At 48.7% G+C, this 12,789-nt stretch overlaps 1 protein-coding gene and 11 non-coding genes across 12 annotated transcripts in view; all 12 read right to left on the reverse strand.

Annotated features, from left to right (window-relative positions):
- LOC120839251 overlaps positions 1-9,407 on the reverse strand; it is a 65,884-nt gene extending 56,477 nt beyond the window's left edge. The window contains exon 1 of the mRNA XM_042287035.1: positions 8,343-9,407. Coding sequence (XP_042142969.1) covers positions 8,343-9,407 — 1,065 coding nt within the window. The remainder of the gene's footprint in view (positions 1-8,342) is intronic.
- Positions 4,404-4,477, reverse strand: Trnat-agu. Its single transcript has one exon. It is a non-coding gene; the product is annotated as a tRNA-Thr (tRNA).
- Positions 9,408-9,551: 144 nt separating the features above from the next.
- Positions 9,552-9,625, reverse strand: Trnat-agu. The gene has a single exon. It is a non-coding gene; the product is annotated as a tRNA-Thr (tRNA).
- A 159-nt stretch (positions 9,626-9,784) lies between these two features.
- Positions 9,785-9,858, reverse strand: Trnat-agu. The gene has a single exon. It is a non-coding gene; the product is annotated as a tRNA-Thr (tRNA).
- Positions 9,859-9,943: 85 nt separating this feature from the next.
- Trnat-agu lies at positions 9,944-10,017 on the reverse strand. The gene has a single exon. It is a non-coding gene; the product is annotated as a tRNA-Thr (tRNA).
- An 85-nt stretch (positions 10,018-10,102) lies between these two features.
- Trnat-agu lies at positions 10,103-10,176 on the reverse strand. Its single transcript has one exon. It is a non-coding gene; the product is annotated as a tRNA-Thr (tRNA).
- An 85-nt stretch (positions 10,177-10,261) lies between these two features.
- Trnai-aau lies at positions 10,262-10,335 on the reverse strand. The gene has a single exon. It is a non-coding gene; the product is annotated as a tRNA-Thr (tRNA).
- An 85-nt stretch (positions 10,336-10,420) lies between these two features.
- Trnat-agu lies at positions 10,421-10,494 on the reverse strand. Its single transcript has one exon. It is a non-coding gene; the product is annotated as a tRNA-Thr (tRNA).
- An 85-nt stretch (positions 10,495-10,579) lies between these two features.
- Trnat-agu lies at positions 10,580-10,653 on the reverse strand. The gene has a single exon. It is a non-coding gene; the product is annotated as a tRNA-Thr (tRNA).
- Positions 10,654-10,738: 85 nt separating this feature from the next.
- Positions 10,739-10,812, reverse strand: Trnat-agu. Its single transcript has one exon. It is a non-coding gene; the product is annotated as a tRNA-Thr (tRNA).
- Positions 10,813-10,897: 85 nt separating this feature from the next.
- On the reverse strand, positions 10,898-10,971 carry Trnat-agu. Its single transcript has one exon. It is a non-coding gene; the product is annotated as a tRNA-Thr (tRNA).
- Positions 10,972-11,056: 85 nt separating this feature from the next.
- Positions 11,057-11,130, reverse strand: Trnat-agu. Its single transcript has one exon. It is a non-coding gene; the product is annotated as a tRNA-Thr (tRNA).
- Between the last annotated feature and the right edge of the window lie 1,659 nt (positions 11,131-12,789).

The raw sequence follows: 12,789 nt of genomic DNA on the forward strand, positions 1-12,789 counted from the left end.
AACACACAAAAAAAAAAAGCTGAAATTAACGTTTTGGAGCACGCTGGCGCAGGGAAGTGAATTGGCGCAGAGTGGCGCAATTGGCGCAGCGCTTCCACCCCTGCATTATTGAAGGAGCACGAATCCCAGCCGAGCACTGACGCAGCAGCCCTCGTGTCCCCCCCCCCCCCCCCCCCCCCCCCCAACTCGTGTCCTGCTATACTGACTCTATCTACAGATAACCTCGCGTATACATGCTTGCAAGATGGCGACCCCTGGAAGCCCCCGTCTTGCTGCCAGTGCCTGTATATAGCTCGTCTGGTTTTTACAAGCCCCGCTAAGGTGCGCTCCCTGTTGTCAGACGGATGCCCCAACAAAGCATTTTCTATCCACGGTGGCCAGACATAGCGCTTTGAAGCGTCACTGAGTGTAAACGTCTGTATAGATCGCCTTGATGTTCAAAGTTCCGCTAAGGCGTGCCCACAGTTGCCAAACTGCTGCCTCAACGAAAGGTTTTCTACGCATAATGCCCACAATAGCTCTTGAAGCGTGGCTGCTTGAAAACGTGTATACGCCGCACGTTTTATAGAATCCGTGGGAAAGATATATCCTAACCTAAACTAATCATTCGTTATAAAAAAATTTTAAAAATCAGGAGGGTATTAAGTACCGACATCAAAAAGAATTAACAAAACGGGACGTCAGACTACATTCAAACCGGGACGAACATACAAACCAAAAACAAAATACCAACGCGGGACAAGTATAAACAACAACGAGAAGGTAGCAACAAAAGCAAAATAAAGGTCAGGCAACTCTGATCAGACACCCAACGACACGCCTTGCATCCCAATCCTTGCCCATTCACGCCAAAAACAAAAACAGCGAACGAAAATACACGCGCACGTACTCCGGGATACACAGATGATAGAAACACAAATACGCATAAAAAAAATAAAAAAAGAAGAAAAAAGGAATTGACGCGGACGTGAGTACAGCCGTACTTCTCGTATATAGACACAACCTTATTCTCGAGTCTAGCCCGAACTTGCAGTGTTACTATATCCGTAAAAGCGTGGCTATAACAACGCCGCACCTGAAAAGGGTGAATTTGAAACCAGAAATGGTCATGTTACCTACGAAGTTATTTATTATTATTTATTTTTTAATAGCTCCAGCGTCTTTAAGACGTTGACCTGGAGGAACATTTTTTGGAGGAGAAAGTGCACTCAATCACGTTTACAGCGCATTTGTTTAAGTACTCAAATGTGTTTCGTTCAAAGTTTACCATCATTTTTGTCTCAACCAATGTTCTGCTATATTTATTTTTGTGGGAAGCGTAGAATTTTGGAAATGTGACCCAATCATTTTACAAATCCTGCACTACTGTCACTAGTGATCGCGAATATTTGGACGCTACCTCAAACTGTGTCCTAGGCAGCAAATGTCGACTGCGGCAATATTTCCTCAAATCAAATCTATATATGTTTTTGACTTTTTTCAAATAATTTGATAAGCAGTTAAAGGCATTTCCGATTCAGACCTTACATGACCGCATTCCTTCTACCTAACCGACTCGACTATATCACTCATTATTAAAGAAAAACATCAACCACCAATCTTATGGCGAGGAATTATAGAGTCGAGGTCCCCATTTTCGGGTGTGACACTAAACGACGTTATATTAAGCGGAGCGGTCCGTAATAACCGGAAATAGCAAAAAGACGTCGTCGCCTGTGCGAGTCACGTCTCATGCGGTCAAGGATCATCATCCTCTTTCCGATTCAAGAACCCGATACGTTTGAGTCGCGATCTACGTCGTTGCTTATAAAACTTTCCGCAACGTTCCTAATTCTCGTTCACTATTTCGTTCAAGTTATTTTTTTGCTTTGTTTCGCTTTTGTTATTGCGTTTTCAAAGCAATCCGTTCCTCTCTTACCGAGTCCTAGACAAACATCGATAGGTCGATAGCTGATATGCTCTTTCTTTCTCGCTTTCTATTTCTGTGTATATGTTTTTTATTAATTTTTTTTTAGCATAGGTTTATTTTAGACTGGTCTTTTAAAATCTTCCACGAAGCAGCTAATTCCCTCTAGGGTTGATGGAACATCCGGCGGCGCAGCTGTAAGCTACGTGGGGGGTTGGAAAATAAAACGAAAAAGGTTGTCGATATTTAGGTATATTCTCGGGCGCACGCGCGCGCGTTTATGTAAATGACCGCGTGTCCTCGGTTTAACGCAGGAGGTGACATCACAACTCGAAAGGCGTGTAATCCATTAGCGGCAAAGTCAATCGAGTCATGGCGACTGCAGCGAAATCAACGCCGCGTAGCGGCAACGCCGAGAAGCTCAAGAGAGGAGGTCGTTTCGACTTCCGCTGCTTGGTTCTCGTAGGCAGCCTAGAAACAAACATCGTTTCTAGTGATTATTTTTATGCTTCCGCCGTGTCATTCCTACGCACTGACTAGGAGAAGGCTTCCATCGTTAAAAAGTCGCTTTGTTTTTTATATGTAACACCGATTTTACGCCGCAGTGCAAGAAATTCCTTGTGCTGAACGATGAAAACGACCACCTCTCGTCTGCCATTTCGCCTGACCAGAGTGCCCCTTATAATTCGCCGGCGTCGCCAATACTGGGTGTCCGGAGTACAGCGCTATTTAAAAAAGTAAAAATTTGGCCCTACTTTTCGTTCCCCCTTTACCCCTTTTTGTTTCTTCCGGATAGGATTAGTTTTAGTTAAGGGTGCTTTAAATGATTTCAATAATGTAATACAAAATATAAGAACAACGAAATACAAATGAAAGCCCAGATTTTGCTTTCCATCTTACTTTCAATGGCGCGTCACGCAACTTCATCTATTGGTAAAGGACGCGAGCAGGGTACTGTTCGAGCACTATTCCGTCAAAGCGCCGAGCTCAGGGGTGCCAAACTCGTCGAACACAAAGTTTGGGCCGAAGTTCACGGAACGCACCGATTGGACGATCACGACGATGACTTGGCGCTTTTTTCGGCGGCGTCCAATCGACGCGCTCCGCTAACTTCGGGCTCCAACTTTGTGTTCGACGAGTTTAGGGCCCCTGGTTGAAGTGATCACTGGATAGACGGCCGCCAAACTAGCTGCTGCCTTTGCCTTCACTCCAAATTCGAAACGCGTTCGAACGTCGAACACCAGCGTACGGCGTTCCCGTTCAAGCAGTGAGCAAAGGCAAATGTCTACCCACTAATCACTCCAACCAGAGCTAGGAGTTTTGATGTCCCTCGCTCGCTCTCCTCTCCCCCTCTCCCTCGGTTTTTACCAGTATTTGAGCCCAGTGCATTTCCGAACTGGAGCTCCTTGATGCACATCGGTTTGAAACGCAAAGCGTCATTTTTATCCAGGCGATTCCGTAATACACGTGGTTCAAATGCCGCGTGCCAAGTTTCCTCCTTGCCATCATTGCCATGCGGCATTCGAAGCACGGATCTCGCGGTGACTCGTGTTCGAATTTGTACGCATGCTGGCTTTTGTATGATGTAATATAAGCAGTCTGACCCCGGCTTTCGTTACCTGTTAGAGCCCTGTGGTAAATGAAGTAACGGCTGTTCCTTCAAGGTCTAAAGGTAACGTGTGATACTCTTCGTTACTTTATGAACGAGTATCGGGAAGGATATTTCGTTGCACTTTCGTTTCACGAACGTGTAAGTGGTCTTCCAACTCGAAACTCTCCACTCGTGCGCGAAACCGTGCCGCCCAAATAAAATAAAAAGTTTTGAAAAAAAAGCGTTGGTCGTCGCTTCGGGACGGCGACCGCCGGTAATAGGAGCCGCTCTGGAAACAGGATGCAGCTGCAGCGGCGGCGGCGGCTTCGACGACGTCGCTGTCGTTGTGGTGCCGGGGTGTGGTTGCCCGCTTGTTACGTCGCCGACGGTTCCTTGAACGCTGGCGTGTGGCCGCGTCGGAGTCTGTAGCCAAGTGCACGTGCTTGGACCGCCGCTAACCGCGCTGGGCCAAAGGGTACCACCTGCACTGTCAGCTAGCGGGGCGCCGTACTGCGCAAGCCCGCGGGCGCGGACGCGAGCTGCGTTCAATCATGCAGTGCTCGCGCAAATTGAGTCGAACGCTTGGATCAAAAGGGTTTAGCAATGAACAACAGTAATAGTCACGGAAACGATTATAACAGCATGGAGGGAGGTCTTTGAGTTGTCCCGCCTGCAGTGCGAGCTTCCTACTTTGAGTCTTGACCATATCGTCTTTATTGCTTTGTCCCATTAGGTTGAAACAGACGGTATGGCAAGCAGAATTTGAGGGCTGCTGCAAAAGCTTAAACTACGAAAGAAAAAAATTGAATGACCAGTCGAAGGGAAGGTCAGAATCAAAAACAGTACCACTAACCGGTCATTCATTGAAAAAAAAAAAAAAATCATACAGACGCTTGGGGCAGCAAAAGACACCGGTGAGATTCGAACTCACGATCTCCTGTTTACTAGACAGGCGCTTTAACCAACTAAGCCACGGCGCCGCTTTTTTTTTTTTTTTTTTTTTTTTTTTTTCTTTATTGCCGGCTTGGAACATAAACGTAGTTAAACAATCGCACAAAAATTGGAAGGTTAAAAGCATCCGGCTCGGCCTAGCCGGCGCACATGGTTTAAAAGACTCTCAGGGCGACAAGACTGTCTAACACTGGAATCCAGTCAGGCTGTTCACTCTGTGCTCTGTACAATTCTCTTAAGTGAACAATATGCTCGATAAAGTAATCCCGCACGGGGCGAGCATCGACGTCAGCGTGTCGCACAGCCATCCTCGATTTCCACATGCTGTGCAGGGCCAAGGCCATAAACATGTCGTAGGGAACGCCCCCTTCATTTTCTACGGGAAGAAAACGGATGCCATAGGATGACACTGGGAGACTCTTTTTTAAAGTACGCTGCATAATGTCCCAGTGGAATATCGCATCCCAGCAATCCAAGAAAATATGATCGATAGTCTCGGGTTTCCGGCACAAGAGGCAGTTAATCGACCAAGGAACAAAAATGCCTTTTTCTTCAAGCCATGGCTTAACGGGAAGCGTGCCGGTGTGCAGCTGAAAAAAGAAAGACTTCACGGCTGGCCTTACTGGCATCCGTTTAACTCTTTTAAGGACATCCTGGCCCGGGCCCTCACAGAAAAGAGACCGATACAAAGGCACAGGGAAGACCACCTCGACTAAGTCTTTGTACAGGCGCTTTCGTGTAACTTCGCTTAAGTACTCCAACGAAAATCGAACCTTGAGAAAATGGAAAGCCAAAATCACTTCGCGCAGGAAACCTCGAACCCGCGTACATCTGACATCACTCGAGGACACAACAAACTCAGACAATGCATTACGGAGCCTAACTTGTAATACAGTCCGCAGAAAAGGATCCCCCTGATCCCGCAAAAACATAAATCTAGACACCACTTGCCGCAGAAATAGATGAGCCAGGCCTAGCCCGCCACTTTTCACAGAGCGGAACAAATTTGTACGACCGGTGCGCTCCCACACCGACCCCCACACAAAAATCGCGAACACTCGGTGAAACTTTTGAACGCTTACTCTAGACATACACAAAGCCTGGAGCACGTACCAGACTTTAGCAACGATAAACAAATTACAAACTGTGGAGCGGGCAAACATTGAAAGATTTAGACCCCCCCACTTTGCCGTTTTATCCCGAGCCCTCTCGACTTCTTCCCTCCAGTACTCAGTAGAATCGCGGTAGTGCTCAAGCGGCACTCCGAGGTACCTGCCCGGCAAACAAGACCAAGTAACTCTTTCAAAAACAGCTGGTGTACTTTCCCAGCTACCAAGCCAGTAGCCCACGCATTTATCCCAATTGATAACACTGCCCGAAAATTTACAAAAATTAAGTGCTTCTTTGACTACCTCGCAAACACTTTCTTTGTCTTCGCAGAAGACGGCAATGTCGTCTGCGTACGAAAGTATCTTGACTTCGCTCGACAACAACCTAAAACCGCGTATTCTTTCATTAAAAAGGAGTTTTAAACAAAAAGGCTCTAAATAGAGAGCAAACAACAATGGCGATAATGGGCACCCTTGCCGTACCGAGGAGAGGACTTGAAAACTTTCTGTAACTTTCTTATTAACAATCACACTCGCATAACACTCCGCGTAGGACATTTTAACCCATTCCAACAATAAAGACCCAACGTTCACGTGCTCTAAAATACAAAAAAGGACGTCATGTGCTACTCTATCGAACGCCTTTTCCAAATCAAGCTGCAACATAGCTACGCGACCTTCGAAAGCATCACAACATTCCAAGATACTTCTTGCTACGTGTATGTTAGTTGCAATCGTTCGCCCCTTGATGCCACATGTTTGATGGGGTCCGACGATAGATTTTATTACACCTTGCAGCCTTCGCGCTAAGACCTTCATGACGATTTTATAGTCTACGTTTGTTAGGCTAATGGGACGGTAGGACTTAACAGACAACAGTTTCGCGGGATCATCACTTTTGGGGATTAATACTATATGCGTTTTCCGGAAGGATGGAGGCACTGCTTTACTATCGTACGCCTCCGTTATCGTGCGGTGCAGGACCTCAGCCACATCAGCTTTGAAAGCCTTGTAGAAGGCGGCACCTAAGCCGTCGGGACCGGGCGATTTCCCTGGAGTCAGTTCATCAATAGCCTTCTCTATTTCTCTCACGCTAATCGGTGCCTCAAGGCCGGCTTTAATTTCATCATCTAATTTTGGCATGAGGGGCAAAAGGACGCTGGCAAATCCTTCTTCCACGTGTCTGCGGCGACCCAAAAGATCTTTGTAATATTCCACGAAAGCGCGTTCGATGGTCTTTTTATCGCGAGTCACCACGGTCCCATGCTCTATTTCTTTTATTTCATTTTGCGTCGCATATCTTTTCTCGTCCCCAAGTGAACGCTTCGTCGGCGTTTCACCCAACCACAGACGTTCGGCGCGGGCTCTTATCACGGCTCCTCTATATTTTTCGACATCGATAAGCTCCAGTTTACTTTTAACTTCTTTTATTTCCCTCGTAAACTTTCCGGGTTGCGCACATTCGACGCTTAAAAGGAAATCTAACTGACACTGTAGCTCTTTTTCTTTTTGCTTTTCCTGGCGGCGTAAGATACACGATCTTTCAATCGCGCTGATTTTGACTTCATCTTTGAAGCGCTCCCACAGTACAACAGAGTTTCCCGACTCAGCCTCCAGCAATTTCCCAATGCTTTGTTTTACCCCGTCCATAAAAATCTCATCTCTTAGTAGCTTATCATTAAATTTCCACAATTCCCAGTTGAACTGCGATTTTGTTTCTTTCGATCCGATTGAAAATATTACCAGACTATGATCACTGAAAGAAACGTGTTTCACTTCGTAATTCTCGCACAGGGGAACCAGGGCTGCGGAGATATACGCTCTGTCTAGCCTCGCGTGGCTCTCGCGTTGGAAGTGTGTAAACTGGGGAAAATCTGCCTTCGACAAAACAAACCCGACGTCCTCTAAATTGCACTCCTGCACCAACGAGTTCAAAAATAAAGCACTCTGGTCCCGAAGCGGCAGCTGTCGCGCCCTGTCTTCTATTGCGCAGACGCAGTTAAAATCACCCAAAAAAATAACAAATCTTTCACAGTTCAGATAAGATTCAACGCGTTCAAAAAACATTCTCCTATCACTCTCCCGGTTTGGCGCATAAACGCAGATAGCTCGCCACTGCAACCCCGAAAAAGAAAAATCACAAACAATCAAGCGGCCTGATTCACAAACAATCACTGTTTCTTCCACAATTCCCAAAGAATTACGCAAAAAAAGAGCACAACCCCCTGATGTACCAACGGAGTGGCACACACATACATTGTATCGCGATCTGAAAGGTTGCACCATGCGGTCCGTTTGCTCTGCGCCTTCCACCTTTGTCTCTTGGACAGCGACTACGTCAAGGTCGTTTTCCAGGAAAAGGCGGCTCAGCTGGTACTGCCGCCGCCTTGCTCCCAGGCCTCGCACATTCAGCGTAGCGACGCGAAGCGCTGTCTCAAGGCTTACTGCCATCAAAAACTAGATCAAACGGGCCGCATGGTGCACAGCTCAAGTCGCTGAAAAACGACGACAGACTCACAGTCCCGGTGTGCCGCCCGGTGGGTCCGACGAGAGAGTTCGCCGAAAATTCGGGCCACAAAGCGGCGGCACGAGGACATCGTCCCCTCAAAGTATTGTCGGTTTCCAGTCCGAGAAGAGGTGCCCAACAAAAAACGGGTTATCGCACCTACGGGGGTGGTGTCGCCGGTGGTCGCCTCTCCGGAGGGATGTTGGGCTTAGGCTTGAGGCTTGCCCGACGCACAGGAGTCGCTTTTCGGGGCGGTTCCTCGGGAAGGACCGCACTTACGATTAGACCTTCGTCGACGTCTTCGCGAGCCCGCTTGGGGACTGCGCCGCTGGAGCCTGCCTCCCCGACACTCATGGCTTCCGACTCCTCGCTGGGCGTCGCCGCCACAGCCGAAACTGCGGTCTCTGTGACACCTTTCGAAGCAGGGGTACCGTCCACAGGCAGCGCCTCAGGATGACGGCGTCGCTCACCGTCGTTCCCGCTGTCGGCTCTGTCCCCGGCGGAAAGCCCGGTGGGCGTCGCCTCTGTAGGAGGCTCGCCACCTTCGCCTCCGGCTGCTTCTTGGGACTCGACCACATCCATGAGTAGCTCGGACGTGTCCTCATTCCCCACGGGCCCCGTGACGCTAGCGTACGTCCTTATGCACTGGCTGTCTTCGTGGCCGAAGCGCCGACAGAGAGCACAACGCGGCACACGACACTCTCGACGAATGTGGCCTTTCCCTCGGCACCGAAGGCACAGCGGCGCCCTGCCCGGCACAACCACGAGCGCCAGGTCCCCAGCGACGCGCAGCTGATGAGGGAGGGAGTCCACGGTGAGTCCGGCCTTGAGCCTGATGGACACCGAGCGCGTCGTGGACAACATGCCGGCGCACCCCTGGGCCCGCCACACGTCTCTGGCGACTTCCGTCACCTTTCCGTAGGGCGCCAAGGCCACTCGCACTTCGTCGTCCGGGACGTGGTGCAGCAGCCAGTGGAGCTTCAGCCGCGTGTCCTGGTTGCTTGGGTCGACAACGACGCACCGTCCTTCCTTGACTGTGAAATCCCCGGCGGCGAGCAGTTTTTTCTTGCCCTCGACACTCTTGAAGGTGACGGCCCAAACGTGGTTGTACTGGTACGCCCCCAAGGCGAGCACCTCGGGGAGCAGTGCCAGGCCAACCAGGGCGTCACGAAAATGTTCCAGACGGTATGGCCTCATGGTCACATCGGCGTGCAAAAAAGCAGTATTCAAAATAGTTGTACCTGTTGGAAGCGTTGGCAGGATAACTTGGTAGTCCTGTTCGGCAGAAGCCATGTTCCTGTTACCGCGGCCAGCGGCCGCTGAACCCGCTCCGACGGAGCTCATGCTCACACGTCCTTTCGCTTCGGCGGCCGGAAGTGGAATAAGCCACGGCGCCGCAACGGCCCGCGAAAAAAGGAAGTGAAGTGATGAACCGAAAACTGCAGCAAAGAACCTGTTTTTAAAGAAGAGTTCGATACGAACAGCAAAAGGCACCGGCGAGATTCGAACTCACGATCTCCTGTTTACTAGACAGGCGCTTTAACCAACTAAGCCACGGCGCCGCAACGGCCTGCGAAAGAGGAAGGGATGAACCGAAAACTGCAGCAAAGAACCTGTTTTAAAAAAAAAGAGTTCAATACGAACAGCGAAAGGCTGTTCGTATTGTGTTTGTCCTTTGTCCCTCTTGTTCCCCTTCTCCAGGGTTTATTTTCATCAGCGAAAGGCACCGGTGAGATTCGAACTCACGATCTCCTGTTTACTAGACAGGCGCTTTAACCAACTAAGCCACGGCGCCAGACGGCCTGCGGAAAGGAAACGATGAACCGAAAACTGCAGCAAAGAACCTGTTTTTAAGAAAAGAGTTCGATACGAACAGCAAAAGGCACCGGTGAGATTCGAACTCACGATCTCCTGTTTACTAGACAGGCGCTTTAACCAACTAAGCCACGGCGCCAGACGGCCTGCGAAAAGGAAACGATGAACCGAAAACTGCAGCAAAGAACCTGTTTTTAAGAAAAGAGTTCGATACGAACAGCAAAAGGCACCGGTGAGATTCGAACTCACGATCTCCTGTTTACTAGACAGGCGCTTTAACCAACTAAGCCACGGCGCCAGACGGCCTGCGGAAAGGAAACGATGAACCGAAAACTGCAGCAAAGAACCTGTTTTTAAGAAAAGAGTTCGATACGAACAGCAAAAGGCACCGGTGAGATTCGAACTCACGATCTCCTGTTTACTAGACAGGCGCTTTAACCAACTAAGCCACGGCGCCAGACGGCCTGCGAAAAGGAAACGATGAACCGAAAACTGCAGCAAAGAACCTGTTTTTAAGAAAAGAGTTCGATACGAACAGCAAAAGGCACCGGTGAGATTCGAACTCACGATCTCCTGTTTACTAGACAGGCGCTTTAACCAACTAAGCCACGGCGCCAGACGGCCTGCGAAAAGGAAACGATGAACCGAAAACTGCAGCAAAGAACCTGTTTTTAAGAAAAGAGTTCGATACGAACAGCAAAAGGCACCGGTGAGATTCGAACTCACGATCTCCTGTTTACTAGACAGGCGCTTTAACCAACTAAGCCACGGCGCCAGACGGCCTGCGAAAAGGAAACGATGAACCGAAAACTGCAGCAAAGAACCTGTTTTTAAGAAAAGAGTTCGATACGAACAGCAAAAGGCACCGGTGAGATTCGAACTCACGATCTCCTGTTTACTAGACAGGCGCTTTAACCAACTAAGCCACGGCGCCAGACGGCCTGCGAAAAGGAAACGATGAACCGAAAACTGCAGCAAAGAACCTGTTTTTAAGAAAAGAGTTCGATACGAACAGCAAAAGGCACCGGTGAGATTCGAACTCACGATCTCCTGTTTACTAGACAGGCGCTTTAACCAACTAAGCCACGGCGCCAGACGGCCTGCGAAAAGGAAACGATGAACCGAAAACTGCAGCAAAGAACCTGTTTTTAAGAAAAGAGTTCGATACGAACAGCAAAAGGCACCGGTGAGATTCGAACTCACGATCTCCTGTTTACTAGACAGGCGCTTTAACCAACTAAGCCACGGCGCCGTAACGGCCTGTCCTAACGAAATGAAGAACCTAAACTCAGCCTAAAAACCGGTTTTTAGCCGGTGTATGTACCGGCTACAAACCGGTACATACACTTTTCTCGTACAGAAGAAGGGTGTATGTATTGCGACGAGCGTGGCACCCGTGCTGAGCGACCGGTTTTTAGCGGACAGGGAAATTTAAAGCCGGTTGGATGAAGAAGTCATTCGTGTTTTCAGGTACGTAGACGATTACCTGATTGTGTGCGTGTGTGTTTTTCTTTTTTTCATTCGAATGAGGGTTCTGAAAGAGAAGGCTTCATTTCAAGAATGTTAATTAGAAGTGTTTAAGGACAGTGCTTCAGGGCTCAGTTTCCCTGTGAAAGTCCCGGGGATGGTAGCTTACAGTTTTTAGATCTTAACATTTTACTTAGGCATTCACATGTCTGTTGGTTTTATTGTCCTAGGGCTAAGAAAGGGGTGTTACCATTTGATTCTAATCACTCAAAAGTGGCATTGCTTCTACATGCCTGGGGGCTTCCTTAACGAAATCCTGCAAACATAGCTTTAAGTTGCAGGTAGTAAAGGTGGAGGAGGGAAGCTTCCCACCTACGCTTCTTGGGGGGTGGCAGAAGGCCTTATAAAGAAACTTCGGGGAGAGTGTGGTGCTGCAAGAGAGAAGCCATGGCGTAGATCAGTTGTTATACCTTATGTGCATCATAAGGTGAGCCACAAAATAAAGTGGGGTAAAAAAATGAAAGCCGTTTACAACTCCCTGTAACGCCGAATTAGAGCGCAGCTCTTGAGGAGGAGGGGAAAGGTTATTGAGGGGAGGGTATACCCATCCATCCTCCTCCTCACCTCCTCATCCTGCCTGCTACTTCTCCCTCCGAGCGGCGTCACCGTCACCGTCGGCGTAACCGTGAGGTCACGTGACCCGCGTGACCTCACGGGGATCACGTGAGCTTACGGTTACGCCGACGGCGACGCCGCTCAAGCCGGAAACGGGCGCCGAAGAGCTGGGCTCCAAAACATGGGGTTTCTGTATTATCCTCAGCTACTCAAAAATTGGGCAGATTATGATAGGCTCAAGCACTGTCAGTCAGATCGTCACGCTCGGGAAATCTGGCTGTGCACTGTAGCAGATGTGGGTGTGTCCCGAAGTTTGACAACACCATTATCTTAGCTCGAAACCGAAACAAAATGACAAGGGAGATATCCGAAGCGTTCCTCATAACGGAGTGCGTTGAAGGCACGTGTGTCAGCGCTCCATCGATAGCCCTGTTGGGCTCTGAGCTGACGTTTTTAAAATCCTTCGTAGAGTAGACAGCAGATAGACAAGCATTGATTGGATGATGTCGCATTTCTGTCGTACATGTCGTGATTTCACGGTGATATATATGCATGTTTTTCTGTGAATAAACATTAGTTGCAAGTAGCGCTCTGTGCTGTTCGTTTCTTTCACTTGCCCTTTCTTTTTTGCGTTTTTTTTTTCTTTTTTAGCGCTTTTACTTACGAAACAATGAATTACCAACTGGCCCAAGTAGATACCCTTCTTAAAATCGACGTTAGTCAAACAATAGGTCGATAGGCTGTTACCCGCCTTAGTTTAACCTTATCGTCGGTTTTGGGACTGACGACTGTGTGTGAACGGAAAAAAAGACAGTGCTAGCTTTTTTTT

The sequence above is a fragment of the Ixodes scapularis genome, unplaced genomic scaffold, assembly GCF_016920785.2.
Source record: "Ixodes scapularis isolate PalLabHiFi unplaced genomic scaffold, ASM1692078v2 PGA_scaffold8__174_contigs__length_109621045, whole genome shotgun sequence".
In the NCBI taxonomy this organism is placed as follows: Eukaryota; Metazoa; Arthropoda; class Arachnida; order Ixodida; family Ixodidae; genus Ixodes; species Ixodes scapularis.